The sequence below is a fragment of the Aedes aegypti genome, chromosome 3 (assembly GCF_002204515.2).
Source record: "Aedes aegypti strain LVP_AGWG chromosome 3, AaegL5.0 Primary Assembly, whole genome shotgun sequence".
NCBI classification, from domain to species: domain Eukaryota; kingdom Metazoa; phylum Arthropoda; class Insecta; order Diptera; family Culicidae; genus Aedes; species Aedes aegypti.
In genome coordinates, this window is record NC_035109.1 from 28,369,217 (window position 1) to 28,391,694 (window position 22,478).

General features: G+C 38.9%; 1 protein-coding gene across 1 annotated transcript in view; it reads right to left on the reverse strand.

Annotated features, from left to right (window-relative positions):
- LOC5566412 (2-hydroxyacylsphingosine 1-beta-galactosyltransferase) overlaps positions 1-22,478 on the reverse strand; it is a 331,598-nt gene that overhangs the window by 20,111 nt on the left and 289,009 nt on the right. The window contains exons 6-7 of the mRNA XM_021850614.1: positions 8,438-9,102; positions 8,244-8,366 (exon numbers count right to left, since the gene is read on the reverse strand). Of these exons, the coding sequence (XP_021706306.1) occupies positions 8,244-8,366; positions 8,438-9,102 (788 nt within the window). The remainder of the gene's footprint in view (positions 1-8,243; positions 8,367-8,437; positions 9,103-22,478) is intronic.

Genomic DNA, 22,478 nt, shown 5'->3' on the forward strand with positions numbered 1-22,478 from the left:
CGGTGTTCAGACAGACACGACTAAATGATATTTTGGCGTTCTAAATATACGTTCAGAATTCCATCAGTTCTGATTTTTCCGACGCTATTTTACTGCAGATGTATTACTAAATAGGTAAGGTCCACTATCACAGGAAATAATGCAAACATTTTACATTTTGAATGCTTGGGATAGGTTTTCCTGAACCCATTAAAAAACACTTGGTCCAGTCTGTCTGAACACCGACCAGTTGCAAGTGCAAGATGAACAGAAAAAGTTGGAATACGATGACGCTAGTGAGATGAACGATAGAGATTTCCTGGGCTTCGAGCCGAACAATCATGAGGTGCAACCAGTGTTTAACTAGTAGGATGTTCCGACTCAGACTGGGCCGGAGAAAGGCGTATTCGACGATCCACTACAGGTTTCATATTTTCAACGGCGGAGAACCAGTCAGCAAAAGCAGCAAAGGACAGGATACGGTAACCCTATAACCTTTGGAGGCCAAATACAACGCTTTAACCTTGGCCTGCCATGAAACGATGTGGCTACGTCGACTTTTAGAGGAGATGGACGTGCGTCAATATAAATCTACAACTTTATCCTAGGACAACATGGGATGTTTGAGTTTTGCAAAAGTGGTTCCGTTGCTACTCTACTGGTGTGTCCACTTCATCACCAAGTACTCTGGGGAATATGATCTGAAAACCGCTGTGATAGACAGTAGTTGGTAACGCGCCAATCCAGCGAATTGTTAGTGGTAAATTTGATTCTCACCGAGAGCACGATTTTTTTTGGCAACTTTCATTTTTATTTGTACATTTAATCCAATTAAAAATCAAATGTAAAGTCTTGACTTTTGGTAGCGCATAGCTGCTTATTTGTTGCGTTATGGCTGGTACGCAGTACTGAGCAAAAGGATAGGACAAGAAACGGTCAAGAATAGGCCTTTTCACATGACGTTTCAAATCAGCTGATCCGGAAGCTCATTGACAGTTCTTCTATGAAAATGACAGGCCCGTGTTAGCACCGGTCCTCCACCGATGTAAACAAATGCATAGACGGATCTGTCACATGAAAAGGCCTATGATTCCGCTACCGAAATTACTTGAGTTGTACGTAGTGATCCTTTATATGAAAGATACACGGAAGCTGACATTTCTGTCAAAGTGTGAGCCAATCGAGCAGTGAGAGCTGTCAAAGCGTGAGCCAAACGAACATGCGTTATGTTTCTTTTGAACTTTTCTTGAGGAGTAATGTAATCCACTTGAAATTATTTCGGTGAAAGTTGTTTTGCATGGAGCAAAATATAAGAAATATTTACCTTTTTTTTAATGTTTGTCAATGCGATATTTAGTTAGTGATTTTTTCTGATGTTTATTAGTTTGAAAATGTAGCTCAAAGATCTATAACGAAACAAAATACACTTTTTTTAGCAATGAGAAAGTCATGTCCGTGTTATAATATTATTCTCAACGACGAACAAACTCAGCACTGCTGGTCTGTTGCCAAATCATTCTATTTTACTTCCGCTAATCTCTCATATAAAGGATCACTAGTTGTACGCTGCTGAAAAGTAGAACTGATTTCATAACGTCGGTAACGCTTGCCGGTCAAATCAAATGGATCTGTCACTTCCGCACGGAAAAATGGGTCGCTCAATTATTCCGCAAGTAATAGTGACACTTCGCTCATACTGGATCAGCTGTCAAAATAACTTTGGTAAAAAAGAGAAATTTTACTTGAGCGCTTTACGTTTCAGGTGCATATTACGCATTATGCTCCAACTGCACTCTGAAAGTGTTTTGCTCTATTTTTTTCCTTTTTTGATAGTAATGTTCTGCAAACATAATTATAATGATTATTTAGTAACATGGAACACTTAATTTCAAGCTTTCGATTGATGTGATTGGATATATTTAAACCTACCTACACCTGTAAGAAGAGTTAAAGTTATTGCACAAATTTGTGCTTCTTTTGTTTGAGATGCTTTGTTGGATCACAGAAAGGGCTTTTAGTACATCCAATAGGGTAACCAATATATTTTGGACCCCCTTGGCCATTTTCCAGCAAATTTCCCAGTTTAAATCTAAAGACCAACTCAATTTGCATGCCATTTGGAAAGATAGGACTATTCCGCACTTGCATCACTTGCTGAAGTTAATTTAATTTAATCGGTGCATCCATGCAACCGTTACAACCCGTTACACACAGAAATTGAAGCCGTCAGAAATTTATCAAATGTAAACAAAAACTTTTTTCCAATTTCTGAACAGAAAGCGTAGAATTGGTTCGGTTTTCCGTTGTCGATCGATTGATTAGACTAAGGACAAGCACATTATACATCCAGTGTCATGGACTTTGACGCCAAACGATAAAAAAATGCCGGGGGTCCAAAATATATACTTTGACGGTCCAAAATGTATTGGTGTGTCCAAAATAATGAAAAACAGTGCTTCACAATTCAATTATTTTCGATGTTTTTTTGGATCCAACATGACCGTTTGGGCATTTTTATCTCGTAGAGGAAGTTTTTCTCTACATTTTGACATGTTCTTTGATTTGGCTACGCTGTACAAATAATTAATTGGGACACAAAACTAAAATCACTTCCTTAGGGGGTCCAAAATACGACCGTTACCCTACTATAAATCGAAAGCTTGAACTCCTGCTTCCATAGTCTAGTACACGACATTGAAGACCGCTTTACAGTTGAGGTCGAAATACGCGTATCTGTCAAACTCTAGCGGAAAGTAAATGATATGGTACTAAATTCGGTCTCTCGTTTATTTACCATGACCCCACAGTTATGGTTCAAATAGTGTGGAGTCCAACCTATAAAATTCAATAAAACAATATGGAAAACGTAAAATGATAATTTGAAAGCACGAATCGAATCGTTTCAAATTGGAACTTCGATTAGTAAACTATTGATTTTTTATTTAGTTGGTATTACATCAATTAATTTGATAAAACCTCGTTAACGATGTTACGCCAATTTACTCGGTCCATGGCTGAGTCTCTCCAACTTCGATTTTGGCCCACGTTCTCCAGATCTTGTTGCACCTGATCAAGCCACCTCGCTCGCTGTGCTCCTCGCCTTCTTGTGCCAACCGGATTCGACGCGAACACCATCTTTGCAGGATTATTGTCCGGTAGTCTTGCAACATGCCCTGCCCAGCGCACCCTTCCGGCTTTCGCAACCTTCTGAATACTTGGTTCGCCGTAGAGCCTAGCGAGCTCGTGGTTCATTCTCCGCCGCCACACACCGTTTTCCTGTACTCCGCCAAAGATCGTCCTAAGCACCCTTCGTTCGAACACTCCAAGTGCTTGTAGGTCCTCTTCCAGCATGGTCCATGCTTCATGTCCATAGAGGACCACCGGTCTTATAAGCGTTTTGTACATGGTACATTTGGTGCGAGGGTGAATCTTTCTCGACCGCAGCTTCTTCTGGAGCCCATAGTAGGCGCGACTTCCACTGATGATGCGTCTCCGTATTTCACGACTAACGTTGTTATCAGCCGTTAATAAGGATCCGAGGTAGACGAACTCATCAACTACCTCAAAAGTATCCCCGTCTATCGTAACACTGCTTCCCAGGCGGACTCTGTCGCGCTCGGTTCCGCCTATCAGCATGTACTTTGTTTTTGACGCATTCACCATCAGGCCGACTTTTGTCGCTTCAGGCGGGTGTACAGGTCTGCCACCGTTCCAAATGTTCTGCCGATAATATCCATATCATCCGCGAAGCAAACAAATTGACTGGATCTTGTAAAAATCGTACCTCGGTTATTGAACCCGGCTCTCCGCATGACACCTTCTAGCGCGTTGTTGAACAGCAGGCACGAAAGTCTATCACCCTGTCGAAGTCCCCGGCAGGATTCGAACGAACTGGAATGTTCACCCGAAATCTTCACGCTATTCTGCACACCGTCCATCGTTGCTCTTATTAGTCTTGTGAGCTTCCCGGGAAAGCTGTACTCGTCCATGATTTTGCATAGCTCTTCGCGGTCGATGCTATCATAAGCCGCTTTGAAATCGATGAACAGGTGATGCGTTGGGACTTGGTATTCACGGCATTTCTGGAGGATTTGCCGTACAGTGAAGATTTGGTCCGTTGTCGAGCGGCCGTTGATGAAACCAGCTTGATAACTTCCCACAAACTCATTTGTTATTGGTGATAGACGACGGAAGATAATCTGGGATAGCACTTTGTAGGCGGCTTCAGGATAGTGATCGCACGATAGTTTTTACATTCCAGTTTGTCGCCCTTCTTGTAGATGGGGCATATGACCCCTTGCTTCCACTCCTCCGGCAGCTGTTCGGTTTCCCAGATTCTGACAATCAGCCGGAACAGACAGGCTGCCAACCTCTCCGGGCCCATTTTGATGAGTTCAGCTCGAACTTTCGCGTTTCTTGTGAACGACGCAGCTGTTCCATTTCATCACATTCTGCTTCTTCCAGGAGGCGCTTTTTGTCCCGGAATAGGCGGGTTTGCTGCTTTCGTTTTCTTTTATATCGCTCCACGTTTTGTTGCGTTCCTTGCTGCAGCATTGCAGCCCGCGTTGCATCCTTCTCCTCCAAAACCTGCCTGCATTCATCGTCGAACCAATCGTCACATGTCCTCCTTTCCACGTACCCGACGATGCTCTCGGCTGCGTTGTTGATGGCTGCTTTTATGTTGCTCCAGCAGTCCTCAAGAGGGGCTTCGTCAAGCTCGCCCTCTTCCGGCAACACTACCTCGAGATGCTGCGCGTATGCGGCAGCGACGTTCGGTTGGGCCAGTCGCGCTAGGTTATACCGAGACGGGCGTCGATACCGTACATTGTTATTGACGGATAGTTTTTGGCGCAGTTTCACCATCACCAGGTAGTGGTCGGAGTCAATGTTAGCGCCACGATAGGTTCTGACGTCGGTTATATCGGAGAAGTGCCATCCATCGATCAAAACGTGGTCGATTTGTGATTCCGTCTGCAGTGGTGATCTCCAGGTGTATCGATACGGGAGGCTGTGCTGGAAGTAGGTGCTGCGAATGGCCATGTTCTTGGAGGCGGCAAAATCTATCAGTCGTAGGCCGTTCTCGTTCGTCAGCCGGTGGGCGCTGAACTTTCCAATCGTCGGTCTGAACTCCTCCTCCTGGCCAACCTGAGCGTTTAAGTCTCCTATGATGATCTTGACGTCGTGGCTTGGGCAGCGGTCGTACTCGCGTTCGAGCTGCGCGTAAAATGCTTCCTTGTCATCATCAGTGCTTCCGGAGTGAGGGCTATGCACGTTTATGATGCTGAAGTTGAAGAACCGGCCTTTGAGCCTCAACTTGCACATTCTTTCGTTGATCGGCCACCACCCGATCACGCGCCTCTGCATATCACCCATCACTATAAAAGCTGTTCCCAGCTCTCGTGTGTTGCCGCAGCTCTGGTAGATGGTATGATTACCTCTAAACATTCGCACCATCGAACCTGTCCAGCACACCTCCTGCAACGCTACGATGTCGAAACCGCGGATCTTCAGTACATCGAAGAGTATGCGTGTGCTTCCGATGAAGTTGAGAGATTTGCAGTTCCACGTACCGAGTTTCCAATCGCAAGTCCATTTTCGTCGCTGTGGTCTTTGCCGATTGTTCCGGTCCGTATTCTCTCGTTGACGTTCCTGTGCTGATGTGTTTTTACGGTTGGCTTGCAGGGCCTGACACCAATCCCCTAGATTTCCGGAGGACCATTCCCCTTATATGTTCGGAGGGCCATAGTGCGCAGTTTAGCTTAGAGTCCTTCTCTGGCACTCGGACGATGATCAGCCGCCCCTGACATGGGGAACAGACGCTGTTGTGAGCCGCTCCTAACATGGTGTACAGACGCTCAAGGTTTGCAGAAGCAAACCCCCCCTTCCCTGTCAGCATACGACCAAAGTTCCCACCGGGGGTTGGTTACCCGATCTTCCCCAAGGTTACTCGTATCCCGGCCAGTACCACGAGGAGGTAGGGATAGGAGTTGCTGGGCAAGAGGCAAAGGACCACACAATGGGTTCTATTTTATTCCTGTAGGTACGCGAGGTGCCAATGGTACGCCATGCCCAGCCATTTACCGTGCCACGATTAGTAAACTATTTTGAGTATAATATTTACATAGGATTGCATAACAATTAAAAATTGTATCGTACCATATTATGGATCAACGTTCATATTATGGATCAAATTGTGAAATATTACGGATCAGTGCGCAAAATCAAGAGATTTTCAACTCAATGCATATGTATTGCATGTTTTGACGAAAGTTAACAATGCGTCATATATTACTGCAAAAAATAGCAGTGTTCGAGCTGGAAACCAGGGTAAAATGCCTTTTGTTTGTGATGCTGCATTGTAATAACTGAGACATGAACTGTTTTCGCTCCACACCAAGTTTTTCACTCATTTTTGTCGGCTAAAAATGAAATTTACAAACCTTGATGTTTTATTAGTTTTATCTTTAGTGCTATTGTCTGAAAATATCGAATCCAATGCTTAAAATGGCAGAAATCTAGATTCTTTGGAAGTGATCCATAACCGTGGTAAACAATCATTTCCTGATCCATAATATGGATCACTAGTTAGAAGGAGATTTTTAGAATCAACAATCGAGTTATAAGGCGAATCAACAATCGAGTTAGAAGGCGATATTTAGAATCAATAATCGAGGAAAATACTAATATTCGATATTTAGAATCAACAATCGAGAAAAATGTTTTCCAAAGATGAATTCATACTCAATCGAAACGAATGAGTATGTTTTATGCTATAAGGCTATCCATGAGGACTTTTCGTGATAGGACTGACAGCTAAAAGTGTGAATGCAACCGAAATGCGAATCATGCGAGTGTTATCGGAGCTTTCCATTTTCCTTTGTAGTCGAAAAGTCACTCCGATCGCGAAACGTCAAAAGCACATGGTAAACAAAAAAACCAGCTGATCGCAGCTGTCTCATGGATTGCCTTATAACATTTGAATTTTACCACCTGTGCGCAGCTGTGGGAGCTTATGAATGCTGACGGCACTTCTTACAGAAAACGAACAAATAATGATAGCTGTGTGGTACCAACTAAACATTTGTCAAATACACCGCTATTTAGCGGTTGAACGTTATGCTTAACACTACAAATGGTTGAAGACAAATAGTATAACATGGGAAAAATATGTTTTACGTCAACTTTTATGTTTTGAGCGAGTTATCCAATCAATACAGAGTCAGAATTAGGGCGAATGTGAACACTAATACATTGTCAGTAAAATCGGTTTGAAGTTCAGCGGATATAATTTTAATTCTATATTATGTTTCCCATCGATTTAATCGCATGATGCATTTTTGTATGATCCATTACAATATTACTTTTGTAACAAACCATTTGATTTATTTTCATATTATGAACAACATGTTAAAATAAATAATAAATTTTTCGTCTCCTTCAGTTTGACAGCAGCGATTGCGCCTTTTGACCTCGTCCTTCTGGTTTACCTATCATCAGCTTCGCCGTTTTGCTACGCTCTTTCACACGAACCTTCTTCACTATCGACCTTCTGCACACTCAGTTTTAAATGCGCCCTGCTGCCACACTCAATCGCAAATGCGCCCGGTTACCGCAGGGGGGGAAGGTGGGCGAAATTGACATCAGAGTTCGTATCGAAAGAGAATATCAAATGCGCCTTTATGTTTTTCTCACTTATTTCGTGAAAAACGTTATTTTTAAGAAACAGTTGTGCAGTATATGATTGTAGTTTATCAAATAAACTGTTAGGTGAATAAAACTCAATTTGTTTACATTTGTCAGTTAGGCCGTTGTTCTGGTACTGTATTGCAATGTTGAACGCCAAAGTGATCCGTCACTGTGGGTGATCCGTAACTGTGTGGGCATGGTATGTTCAATTATGTTAGTGAGGATGTTATTATTAAAGAAGGAAAAGCGAAACACCCCTGAATATGAGCAGATGTTGCTCCTCACCTCAGTGTTTTCTGAAAATTTCTTAAATTCATCGTTTTTTTAAGTTAGACATCGAAAATACTGTACTATTCGAGAAGTCTAAAACAAAACAAAAAATCTCGACGGGTTGGATTCCAACCCGTAGCCATCAGTAAGACTTTATTTAAAAATTGTGTGTTTGGCGCTACAAATATTTGGAATTATTACGTGTTAGCTATCATAAACAATAAAGACAAATTTTAAAAAGCAGCAGTTTGGTTCAAACTGTTTTGATCCTCAAAAATTGATATCTACCAAACAATGAATCAACTTACGAGAGATTCCTGGCCGGCGTCTGCAGATGATAGGCTCCGTTATGCCGCAGAACGTACTCGGTCCAGTAGATCGCCGTCTCCAGAGGAGTCGTCCGTGTGTCTTTCAGCAGCATCTGTCGTCGTCTGAAAACAAAATCAAAACGGAATTAGTAAAACCATGCCTCATTATAATATCCCCGTCTTGTCCATAATACTTGGCCTCATTGCGGAACTTGGGATCGTGTATCACGCGGTGAATCCCCCGCACCAGCTTCTCCGTGGTCAACGTCTCCAGATCCAGCTGGAGCGCATAGCCATCGGTTTCCGCCTTGGCAGCATTGGCATCGTGATCGCAGAAGACCGGCATCGTCACGACCGGAACTCCGTGGTACACGGTTTCGAACATGCTGAGCAGTCCACCGTGCGTCACGAAAGCTCGTAGCTTCCGGTGACCCAGAATGTCCTGCTGGGGTAACCAACGACCGAGTTTCACGTTTGGTGGCAGGTCAGTCAGCATGGAAGAACTGGCCTCGTATTTCCAAAGCACTCGGTACGGCAACCGGGAGAAGGTTTGGATCAGCAATTTCCTCAGATGATCCGGCATGTTGGCGGCCTTGACCGAAGATCCCATCGACACGTAGATGAAACCGGACTCACCGGCTCCGGCGATGAAGTCCTCCAGATCCTTCGGCAGCGGTCCAGCCGGTTTACAGTGGATGCACGCGATCTCGGCGATGTTCGGCAGCAAAGGTCGAGGATAGGTCACGGTGGCATGGCCGTTCTGCAGAATGAAGCTGACGTTCCGCGAGAGATCCCACACGTGTGGAATGTCCGCGCCAAGGTGACGCCGGACGATCGCTTGCAGCAGCATTATGCTGGACTGGGAACGAGAAACGGAGAAGAGAAATGTGGTTAATTGAAATATTATGACAATGCAATGAAGTGGCCGCGCGACCTTGCCGCCAGCAGAAAAGGCCCCACAACATAAGGGTATGCGATATCTCGAATGAGTCCGTCAGCGTTACAAAGTGACCTTGAACAGTTTTCCTGTAAATGTTTGAAAAGGAGTCTTCCGAGGTTCATTTTTCGAATTTGATTTTATAGGCTTCGTAGGGATAGCCTGAGAAGCCGTCAGGAATTCTTGAAAACTTCTAAGAACCTCTTGGGTAATCTTGGGAATCATTGTAAGCCTTTTGGGTATGACTAGAAATACTTTGGAAACCATTAGTTATGATTAGGAAGCCTTTGATAACCCTTTTGTGAACCAATTCGAAAACTTGGAAGATGGGTTCCCTTCGAGATTAATTCATAAACATCTGAAGACTCTGTAGCTATTTGGCACTTTTGGCATACTATTCCGCATATCGTTTTGTTTCGCATCGCCATGAAAAAAAATGCATATCGCATGCCCTTTAATCGTAAGGAAGAGTGATTACCCGAGTGATTGATTCATCAGTGCGACGACTCTCGTTTAAGTGGTTCAAGTTTAACAACAAGGCAGGAGATGGATGAAAAGCATGTACCGATTTGGAGAAACCGCCGCCAGTGCAGAATATGGTCATTATGCGTGTGTAAATTGTAGATTTTAAATCTCGCTAATCACGTCGTGTAGTGTTGGCCGCGGTGACCGAGTGACCGGGCGGCAAGCGGCAATGCAAAATTGTAGTGGCAAGTAGGGCTATAAGGCCCCTAGAAGGGTCGGTGATGGATTATGATGGTATAAGGGCTTGTTGTGAAGAGCATTCATTTTTAATGATCAGAGTTTAATGGCTGAATGTCAATGTAGTGGCATGGTAATTAAGTCATTCAATATGTTCCGTTCTGTGACAAGTGCTCCCCATAATAAATAACGCTTGGAGCAATATGAGTGAAGATGTGCCCTTTGACTCTACCCTCCAATTGAAAGGGTTCAAGGTAAAATAGGCGTTTTAATCTGTAAGAATTTCTTGAAGTTTATGAGTTTTTATTTTGCAATTGATTAGTAATAATTTGTTTTACTCTTGCAATGTTGGTATTGGCTTCTGAGTTTTTTTTTTCAAAATGTTGGACAATCTTTAGATCTAGGGTCCAATTGAGAAATTCAATTTTTAATTTTTTTTTTCTTAATTGATTGAAACGTTTTTTAGTTTATTTTTACAGATCCTGTCATATCATTTGCATAGCAGGATCTCGAGTGTTTTGAAACTGCATTGTCCTCACGTCTTTAAGACGGATCAAGAGTTTAAGATCATCGTCTATAATCCCGGATTCAAATTTTACTTCACATTTTGGTATTGCAATTAGACTTGCTTCAATAAAGGAATTTGACAATGATCAATATTATGTTTTGTTTGCAGAGAAATGCTAACATCAAGATTACTTTTTATACATGTTCTAAATATATTCTAGTCGGCTCGTGAATAATTGAAAGTGTTGCTGATAAGAATGAGAATCGTTCCTTGGGATATTTGTAATTTAACAGGAACATGATCTGAATCAAAATCAGCGTTATTAACCAGTTGGTTGCAAAGCTGACTCGAGATGGTTAAGACCAAATCAATCGTAGAAAGGTTCCTAGAAGAGGAAAAACAAGAATTATTCCATTAATTCCATGAAGTCACCAATGACATTTTTTACCTTAAGGTGACACGGGAGACCGTGTTATTTTCCCTATCTTTTGTCTCTCTCTAACAATTGACATCAAAACTTTGTGGAAGCGAATCTCGAGTTTTAGTGAACCGATAAAGCTGAAAATTTATTGGGTTGTGCACTAGGGGGAATCGGTGTAAAACGCGCCGTTGGGGTAAAACGGCCCATCATATTTTCTCATGAAATAAAGCAATTGCTGATTCAAAAGGCGTAAAAGCTGTTGAATAAGTGAATTTTGAGTCCATCTATGATTATTTCATGTGCGTTATACCTCTCAAATAAATTTAAACAATAAAATTTAATTTCGCCATCTCACATTGTAATTTAAGCATAAGATTTCTTAAGATTTTTTAGAAGGAACAACCTGTTTTGTTTTGTTGCTCATATGCAAGATATGATTAATTATAATGTAATAGCATTATGAAAAACTTATTTAACTGTAGTTTTCATTGTAAAACATTATATTTTGTACTTAAATTGTAGTTGGGGCAAAACGAGCCACCTTTCAGATTTAATATTCAACGCGGCAAACGTTTGAGAAAAGTGTAAACGTTTATTGCATTCAATTTCACTATTGGCATAATTCTGCCTATCATTAGTTCAAATATAATAATTGGTTCAAAATAAGAAGGAATAAACAATTTTAAGCTTGAATTATAATTATTTTACATTCCGAACATAACATTCTTTCCCATTATTCAAATCCGCAGATAAGATTCTATCCCATTATTATTATTCAAATAAGACATTTTCATATGTGACGCTTGAAACCGTTTGTCATTTTGAGTGTGAAAAGAAAAATAAAAACAATCGACAAATCGCGGTGTGAAAAGGAATTATTGTGAATCGGTGCAGAATGGGACGAATTTACCATCGGAAGAGTGGCCGCAGGGACTGGTCAATCGAAAAAATGAACCAGGCAGTCAATGCAGTACGTAGGGGAATGAAAAAGCGGCTGGCGTCACGGGTTTTTGAGGTGCCCCGGAAAACACTGCAGCGGTACATCGAGAAAACCGACGATGACGAGTCGGTGCAGCTGCAAACACTTGGAAGTTTAGCCCCGGTATTTACTCGTGCCCAAGAAGAGGAATTAGTAAGTAAACTTACGAAGTTCAGCCAGGTTGGATACGGGTTGACCGCGACGGACATACGAAGCCTCGCGTATGAAAAAGCGGAAGAGAGTAACATCGCACACCCATTCAACCACTCAACCAAACTTGCGGGAACGAATTGGCTAAATCACTTCCTAAATAGGAACCCTTCTTTGGCCCTCCGGAAGCCAGAAGCAACATCAATGGCACGCATCAAAGGATTTAATCGTGATAGTGTCAAACTGTTTTTTGATATTCTCGAGGAGGCATTCGCTGAGCATGATTATCCACCTAGCTGCGTGTGGAACATGGACGAGGCCGGTATTAGCACGGTGAGTTTATTCTCATAGTGAATTGAATAGTTCCAGAACTGAATTACGATCCTTTGCATCTAATTGTTTATTAATTATTTTTATTTTAGGTTCCTACAAAGTCGACAAAAGTAATTGCCAAGAAGGGGCAAAGACATGTTTCAGGAGTCTCATCTGCTGGGAGAGGGATCACAACGACAGTAGTATTCGCGATGTCAGCAGCTGGTAATTATTTGCCACCGTTGTTTATCTTCCCACGTCAGAGAATGCAGGAAACATGGAAATGTGGAGCACCATTGGATTCGGAGTTTTTGTGCTCAAAAAGTGGTTGGAGTACTAAGGACACCTGCAGCAAGTGGTTTGATCACTTCTTAAAGCACGTCAAACCAACTGAACAATCTCCGGTTCTTCTGATTTTGGACGGACATTCAAGTCACACCAGAAACATCAGTATGTTGGAAAATGCCAACAACAACCATGTCCAAATCATTTCGATGCCTCCTTATACATCACATAAGTTGCAGCCTCTGGACGTTGCGTTTATGGGACCACTAAAAAAACGATATGGCAAGGCTGTAGAAGGCTTTCTCAGGAATAATCCTGGACAAGTAGTTACGCTCAATAACGTTGCAGCATTCGTCAAGGAATCCTTCGTGCAAACGGCTACGTTGTCGACCGCCATGAACGGTTTTAAAGCCACCGGGATTGTTCCATTGTATCCTGAAAGTTTCAGCGACAAAGATTTTGCAGCAGCTGATTCGTTGCAAATTCTTGTTCAGCAAGCCAGTGAACATAACGCGCCTTCAGATTCTTCAGCAAATTCTGATAGAATTTTTTCGAACATTGAAGCTGATGGAATTACTGGTACGTTATATTTATGTTTTTTTTGCAACCAAAATAATAATAGTAACTTATACATTGTAATTCACGTTTACAGATGGCACCACCAATGATTCTCAATTGGCGAACCACCTTTTGAGTTGTTATTGTTTACAATGACAACCTCCTTGATGAAGTGCAAAATCTCGAGTATCAAGTGATGGAAACCATCGAAAGTCCACAGCAAGGTTAGTATTAGTTTAACTTTGTTTTGAGTTGTGTTTTCGCTTGAATTATAGTCAACCAGTGCACAAGGGAGTCATAATGGGAGTTAAACTACTCAATCCACTTCATTGTGCACAAGGTAGACATGTCCCGTTAAGTTTTTCATTCATAATATCTATCGCCATGTTTTCTCCTCAATGAACTGTATATCAAATTTACTCTAAAATGATGTGTTAATTTTTGTTTACAGTGACTGACTGGATCGATTTGGGGGTGGATTCGGAGATGGATTTTGAAGTTGATCCCGATTTGTACTACGTCATTGATGAAGATGGGCGGATTTCGACGTTGATAGCGACTGATGCTCCTGCCTCCGAAAATATTTCGAATGAACCAGATGTGGGAAAGTTGAAGTCGAAGAAAAAACGCTGGGATAAGGAAAATCGAACTAAAACTGAACCGAATTGCCAGCGAGTGGCACCGAGTACGAAGGTCAACACTGAAGCGAAGAAACCACGTAAAGCATCCAGAAAAAAAGAACAGTCGGTCGACCTAACATCCATGACACACCGGGAAACGCTTTTGAAAACAGCTGCACAAAAAGACCAAAAACTTATCAAGAAAGCTGGTCGCAAAAATGGCAGGAAAAATAAATCGCTAAACGAGATGCCTATGGAGGACGTCCTATGCTTCTCCTGTGGAATGTGCTTCAGTGCATCTGAAGAAGGACACGGTTGGCTCAAATGTGTTTTGTGCCAAAGCTGGTATCACGCAGAATGTAGACTAACCGATGGACTCTACTTAGAATGCGGCAGTTGCTGATCTAATCAGTTTCACGCAATGTCCAGTGAAGTCTAATTGTTTTCATTTCTTTTAATAACAAGTAAAGTTCAGAAGAATCTTTTGAACTAAATATTTGCTGAATTTGGTACAATGAACTGTATTATTTTTTTGTGAAATATGAATAAAAAACAAGCGTTTTGAAGTTGAACGTGAAGTTATTAAATTGTTTTGAATTTTCTATACCCAAATAAAATTTTGACTGTCTTATTAATCAAACGAGAGGTCTGTAGTTTATAAGTATAAGCGTTTAGCAATAAATTGGGAACATTTTCTGCAGTGGGTTCCGTTTAAATGGAAGCGGTTTTGAGTCATTAGAGCATATGAATTATAGGTTATGTTTTGGTAGCTGCCTCTAATTGGCGCATTTTACCCCTCTGTTGTGGTTCATTTTACACCGATTTTACCCCACATAAATATAAACGTGCTAAATTCAAACAATTTTAAATTAAATCATTAATTCAAGAAATTATTACTTATCTACAAGTTTTTTTTACACATAATCTTGCATTATAAGTAGAAGTATTCGAAAACGCATTTGATGTTGATGTATTATGATGAAATCATATATAAAATGAACCCATCTCTTAGGGGGCGCATTTTACCCCTCTTTCCCCTACATATATAGAATCATAGTGATACATTTTTCGCATCGATATATGGAGTGGTTCTTGGGATTTGCTTCTTGAAATGGATAGGGTGATTATGATGACGTCCCGTGCGGCGTTAATGCGATTCAATTTCCGCCAGTCAGTTTAAGCAAATTAACTTGCTGTCCCCAGGGCATTGAAAAGGCAAATAAGCAGCTATGAAAGCATATTTGCCAAGCTGTGTTCCAACAGAAACACCCAACGCCCATGTTTCAAAAATTGGTTTCAATTGATGAAAAAAGTAGATGTTTCACAGAAACCTTAATTTTAATCTGCTCATAAATAGAAGAAAGAGAGGGACTATTCATGTATTAAAATGTGGAAAAAATGTACCGCAGCACACTGTGGGCAAGTGTGCCACCTTAAGCAAATTGTTCTCTAGCTTTGCCTAAAGCTTATAAAACCCACCAATTTAGCCTCACGATGCACTGTGCCATTTAAAAAGAAAATAACTTCAAAAAGTATTAGTTTTGAATGGGACGGACCTGGTGTAGTGGTTAGAACACACGCCTCTCACGCCGAGGACCTGGGATCGAATCCCATCCCCGAGATAGTCACTTATGACCATTAAAAAGTTATAGTGACGACTTCCTTCGGAAGGGAAGTAAAGCCGTTGGTCCCGGGATGAACTTGCCCAGGGCTAAAAATCTCGTTAACAAAGACAAAAAAAATAGTTTTGAAGCTCAAATATCAAATATCTTCCAAATAAGTACGACGGAAATCGATGTGCGACATGGGTTTTCAACAATTTTCCTTGACCGGATGCCGCCATCTTGGATTTCAAAATGGCGTCGGACATAGATTTCCGTCATTCCCTCGTCGTGCCCGTTCCGAAAATACCCATATTGCATGGGTTTTGAACAATTTTCCTTGACCAGAGGCCGCCATCTTGGATTTTAAAATGGCTTCGGATATCGATGTACGTCATCCCCTCGTCGCGCCCGTTCTGAAAATACCCATACTGTATGGGTTTCCAACAATTTTTGCACTCCTGAAGCCGCCACCTTGGATTGCTAAATATGAAACCTTGCGATCGATAGGCTCGTGCACACTCTCCTCGTCTATCGACGCCTTGATGTGGGGTGATGCTAAAACGATACATAAAGCTTTCGTATTGCAATAATCGTTCCATCTTTCTAAAGGCAAAATGTACGAATTTCTATAGCCCAGATCGCCGCGTGTAGAATTGATACGCAATAAGAACAAATCAAGAGAATCGTGTTCGACCATTTCCCCCTCCGCAACGGTCTATGTATGAAAATAATAAATTTTGTGTTTGAGCCTACTCCCCCTCCCCCTAGAGCGTTACGTAATTTGTGGACGGCGCCTTAGTCTGCACAAATTTAGTGGCGTTGTGTATTCAATATGACTCCCAGCTATTCTATTTATAACTGCAGTTGCATGCAATGCTGTTCTCAGTGTAGTCTGTATTTTTCTGCATTGGCCCATTCAACGGGTAGAATATAATGAGTGACGTTTAAATTCAGGCATTGTCAACAAATACGAAAAGTCACCAATACATAACCTAGTTTTTGTGCATTGCCAATAAAAGAACAAGTGCCTCGTGACTTTGGTGAGGAAAACTAGATGATTTAGAGAACAAAATAGTGTTTTGTGCATAATAATCACTAAATAAAGAGTGCTCAAGTGTAGTTCAGGTGTCTCCTTCTAATTGTTGTGCTTCATTATTCTGTATAATTGTGTTCTTTAAAGTTCAGCTGCTTATTTATTTATTATCGTCAATCAAAGTAGACTACATGTTAACACTTAAATCTATAAACTGCTATATCTTACAGAGTTAAAGTATATTCTTAGGTTACTACGCGACATTGTTAAGTCTATTGTTTCGCAATGTTGATTATATAAACTCATCATTCGGTTTAGAGGAGAAAATTTTGCATAATTAGTACGACGGTGATTAATAAAAAACAAGTTACGATTCCTCAATTGCCGGGAAGGAGTATAAAAATTTAAACTGCTTAGGCTGCCGACAATACGTAAGTTCCCCTATGTGGCTATTTCTATTAAACATAATGGTTTGGAATTTTCAATCATTTGCATATATATTCCTCCCCAAACTAAATTTTCATTATTGGAGTTTAAAACAATTTTAAATAATATTCCATCCCCTTTTTATATACTAGGCGATTTAAATGCTCATAACTTGGCTTGGGGTAGCCATAAAACTGATGGTAGGGGTTCACTTATTATGGATGTAATTGATGACTTAAATTTAAATATTCTTAATGATGGTTCTTTCACCAGGATTGTTGTACCTCCTGGTCGCCATTCTTGTATTGATTTATCTATTTGTTCCAATTGTTTATCCATGAATTCTTCTTGGGAAACTATTGAAGATGCAAATGGAAGTGATCATCTTCCTATATTGATTAGTATTTATAATCCTAATTTTAATCAAAATATCCAAGAACCTTGTGTTCCTGATTTGACAAAAAATGTTGATTGGATTAAATTTTCTGATTTAGTTTTCCTTGCATTACTCAATTTTGTTAATTCACTTTCCACAATTGAAAGTTATAATAATTTTTCAAAATTATTAATTGAATTTTTAAAAAAATCACAAACCAAAAAAATAATGCAATCTTCATCTAAGAAAAAACACTCTTCATTTTGGTGGGATAAGGATTGCACCATTGCTTTGGAAAGTAAATCTAATGCTTTTAAATTATACAGGCGTTTAGGATCTAGGGAGCATCATATTTTGTATTGTAAAACAGAAGCTCAGTTTACCAGAGTTACAAAATTTAAGAAAAGGAACTATTGGAGATATTTTATTGAAAATCTTGATTCTGATACATCTTTATCAAAATTGTGGACTGTTGCTCGTAACATGAGAAATTATAATGTTTCTAATATACCAGTTTTGGAATACTCGGATGATTGGATTGATCAATTTGCTTCTAAAATATGTCCTGATTTTACACCATTCGATAAAAAATATAAATATTCTTTATTATAAATTAGTTCCCTAATCTTTGTACTGAATTTTCTATTGAAGAAATGGATCTGGCATTATCAATTACGAAAAACACTGCACCTGATATTGATAATATAAAATTTATAGTGTTGAAAAATTTACCAATTGATGGGAAGTTACATTTACTTTCAATATATAATAATTTTTTATTTCAAAATATTTTACCAATGGAATGGCGTTTTGTGAAAGTTGTAAGTATTTTAAAACCTGGTAAAAATCCTTCTTTAGTTGAAAGTAGAAGACCAATTAGTTTATTATCCTGTCTTCGTAAATTAATGGAAAGGATGATTTTAAATCGGCTTGAATTATAGGCTGAAAAAAATAACATTTTTTCTTCTTCTTAATTTGGTTTTAGAAAAGGTCGAGGTACACGTGATTGTGCAGCTCTTTTAACTTCACATATTGAGTTATCATTTAACAAGATACAAGATGTAGTTTCCACATTTCTTGATGTTTCTGGTGCATATGATTCTGTTCTGATAGATTTGCTTTATAATAAAATGATCGATTGTAAACTTCCCTTAATTATTGCAAATTTTTTGTGCAATTTATTTTCTTTTAAACTTATGCATTTTTTTTCATAACGGTGCAACGAAAATGATCCGTTAGAGTAAGGTGGGGCAAAAGTTCGACCTTAGTGGTATAATCAAAGTTTCCATGAAAATAATAGCTAATCAAACAAAACAAATACCATACAGCGAACCTTTAACATATTGGCTATAACTTTGCTGAACAAACTTGTGTCAAAATATTTACCCATTTTTAGTTATAACAGTTTCAAAATTGATTGTCTTCAACGAACTTTTGCCCCACCGGTGGGGCAAAAGTTCGAATCTAGTGTGGGGCAAAAGTTCGTTGGCTAAAACACAAAATATCAATACTTTTATGCCAGGCATACTTTATACCAGCCGTAAACTTATGTTTGCCGAAAAATACACACTAAATTTTCATCAAAAAATGTCCAGAACAGGGTTAATTGTTATACACCCCAAAAAATAGCAGTTTTTCGCAAAACTAAGTGAAAATGTAAAATTTTTGTGTTATTTTTCGCACGATCAGGAAAATTTCACTAAATTTGAAAATAATATGTAGATTTTAGGAAATTTGAAAAATTTTTCGTGGGTTTATACATGGGTCGAACTTTTGCCCCGTAGATTCGAACTTTTGCCCCGCTATGGGCCAAAAATTGATTCCAACTATTTATGGAAAAAACTAATACACGTCAAAGCATCCTTATGATAGGCCTAGAAACGCCCTTACATAAAATATTGAAAAATATTTTATCTTCATTTGGTTCCATGCATCGAAAGTTTGACCAAATATTACAATATTTACTTCGAAAAACAACAAATAGCCATAACTTTTCCAAATCTCAATCGATGTTTATGATATTTGGAGTGAAAGTCTCTTACTTGAATAGCATTCGAACCACCATGACATTTCTAAGTTTTGATTTGATTTGAGCTCGAAATCTCAAAAAGAAACTCTTGCCCCACTCGAACTTTTGCCCCACTTTACTCTATAGTTATTTTGGTCTTCCACAGGGGTCTTGTTTAAGTCCATTTTTATATAATCTATTTACTAGAGTTATTGTTTCTATTATACCTAAAGGATGTTATTTCATTTAATTTGCTGATGATAAGGTTATTTCCATCAGTGGTAAGAATAGAGAAGTTATTCGTCATTTTATGCAAAGTTGATACATGGGCGCATAATAATGGTTTTACTTTTTCAGTGCAAAAAACTAAATTTATTGTTTTTTCTCGAAAGCACTCTCCAATTGGTATTGACTTGTATTTAAATAAGTTGTAAAATAAACAAATTTATTTTACAGATGGATCTTTGATAAATAATGTAGCAGGTTTTGGAGTATTTAAGTTTTATATAGCACATTTTTTCAAATTAGAAACTCCTTGTTCCATTTACATAGCTGAGTTAACAGCTCTTCATTTTGCTTGTTGCTTGCTCAAAAATTGTGCCCCAAACATTTATATGGTGTGCTCTGATAGTTTTAGTAGTCTTCATGCTTTGAATACTATCAATTTTTATTTAAAACAAGAAATATTATTTTATCTATTAAAGAAATATTAAATGAATTGTTTTGCAGAGGATTTATCATAAAATTTGTTTGAGTTCCAGCACATTGTAATATTTACGGTAATGAACAAGCTGATCTTTAGCAAAATTAGGTGTTTCTCGTGGTGTAATTTATAATCGTGTAATTTATCCATCCGAATACTTTTCTAAATTGAAACAACATTCTATGGACAATTGGCAGAATACTTGGAATGCAAGAGATAAAGGGCGTTATTGTTATTCTATTTGTCCAAAGGTAAAGTGTTTGCCTTGGTTTGATCAATTATCACTTGGACGTAATTTTATTTGTTTCTATTCTAGACTTATGTCTAATCATTATATATGCAAAAGTCATTTATATCGCATTAATATCAAAGACTCAAATCTTTGTGAATGCGGTGAGTCATATGAAGATATAGATCATATTGTCTTTAATTGCACTCGTTTTAATTTGCCAAGAGAGGCTATTTTTGAAAAAATTACAAAATTGGGTCACAATATACCAAATTCTATCCGAGATATTCTGGCGTGTAAAAATTTGAATATTTTTAAAATTTTATATGGGTATTTTAATGAGATTTCTTATTTTAGTTGATACGTTTTTTATACATTTTCAGATAGTGGACCTTCCGTATAATTTGTTTTTCTTCGGAGATTTCAGCTGTTTCAGTTCCAGTCATTTGGATACAAAAGGTCCCTCATGATGATTACGACGGCTCCGATATGGATCAATTCCGGATGAGCCTTTAGTTCTTAAGTTTTCTTTTTGTAATGATTTTAGAAAAGATAAAGAGGTTTTGTGCCTTTTTGAGAAAGATTCCAAAGTGAAATCACTCAAAGGGGTTTTTCCCTCTTTCAAAATTGAAGTTGAAAATAAATAAATATATAAATAAATAAATAAATAAATAACCTATTTTTCAACACTATGGGGCAAGACGGTCACCGAATGAAGATCGCATGTAATTCTACTTGTAATGAAATTTTCTTTATTTCATGTTTATATCACAGAATGCTATCGACTGAGGTTCAAGATCACTGGGGAATTTTTCGGCTTCGAAGACAAAGACAGCCCTGCTTCAACACAGCATCGAAGAAAACCACAACTTCAACCTGGAGAAAACAACAATATTAGATCACCATGGAAGACAGACAGCTCTACCAATTCTCGAAATATGTAAAATCATAAACACTCCTCACACAGTGCACAAGAGATCTGACATTGACAACCCCAGTTCAACAATCCAATAGCACCCAATCGACTAGATCCACACAAGTTATGCCTACCCAATGTCCAGTATTAACCCTCACAATATCCACCATTGCAATCAACTAAATTGACCGTTGATTGAGTAGGAAAAGTGCAATCCGAATTCAGATACAGTGTTTTCGATGTTTTGCGTTCAGAAAGTATAATACTTAATTGAAATTCAATATCAGTTATAACATATTAAGCTTTCTTGTAGATTTTGTGCCAACACTTTTTCAAATTCAGATGGATGTTGCCTTCAGAACGAGAACAATTATAAGTTCTGTAAGACTCGAGCAAATTGTGTTCAATTACTTAGATTCTCATAAATGTCTCGTTTTTGTAGACTTCCCTGAAGAAGGTGTAATAATCACCGAAACGTTGGAAGCAAGAAAAATAATAATCGTTTGATTGCTTTGGTGACTGCGAAGCCGAAAAATTCCCCAGTATTCATGTTTATATTCAGCCATTCCATGAAAAACCGATCAAGTGGGTCACCGAATTCCCTTAAAATTTGATATTTCGTTCCTTATCCGAAATAAGGATACACGTGTTTTTGGATTTTTTTGATTAGGGTGATTATTTCTGAAACGGGGTGACCAGAAAAATTGCGATTTTGCAACATTTTTATTTATTTTTAAATTCTCGCATACTCTGAGATAACGCCCTAAAAGCCATTGGTAACCACGTGCGTAGCTCGTTGTTTCTGAGCAAATGAAAGAACAAGCATCCAAACCAACAACACGGGCAGGTAGATATTGATCCTTTCTTCCCCATAGCGTTGTTAAATGACATGAAAATCGATTCAAATACTCAGAAACAACGAGCTACACACATGGTTACCAATGGCTTTTAGGGCGAGATCAGAAGTTATGCGAGAATTGTAACTTTTGAACCGCTTGATCGATTTTCAACTTTCTTGGACAAAATAGAGCTGAAGATTTTGACTTTTCCAGAAAAATATAAAATTCCACAAGAAAATTGTTTTTCACATTAAAAAACCAAATAAAAAATTTCCGTTTCACCGTGTTTTGAAGGCCTCGGGACAAAAGGGGCTATTGCTGTTCTCATTTTTTCATGAAAATTCAGAGTTTACTGTCAAATTTTCAGTGATGTGTGTTTTTTAGTTTTTAAGATATGGGATTTTTTTTTATTTCCGTGCAAAGTGGGCCTAAGGGTCTCAGATTTTCATGAAACTTTTTCCACAGGCAGGGCTCATCAATATACGAATAAAAAAATTGAGAAAAATTCAGCGTCGCTTTTTTTTCCCGGAAAACTCAGTTGAATTTTATTTGTTTTCCTCCGACACTACTTACTTTGAAAAATCATCACTGAAGAAACAAGCATCGTAGAAACAAAGTTTTTTTTTATG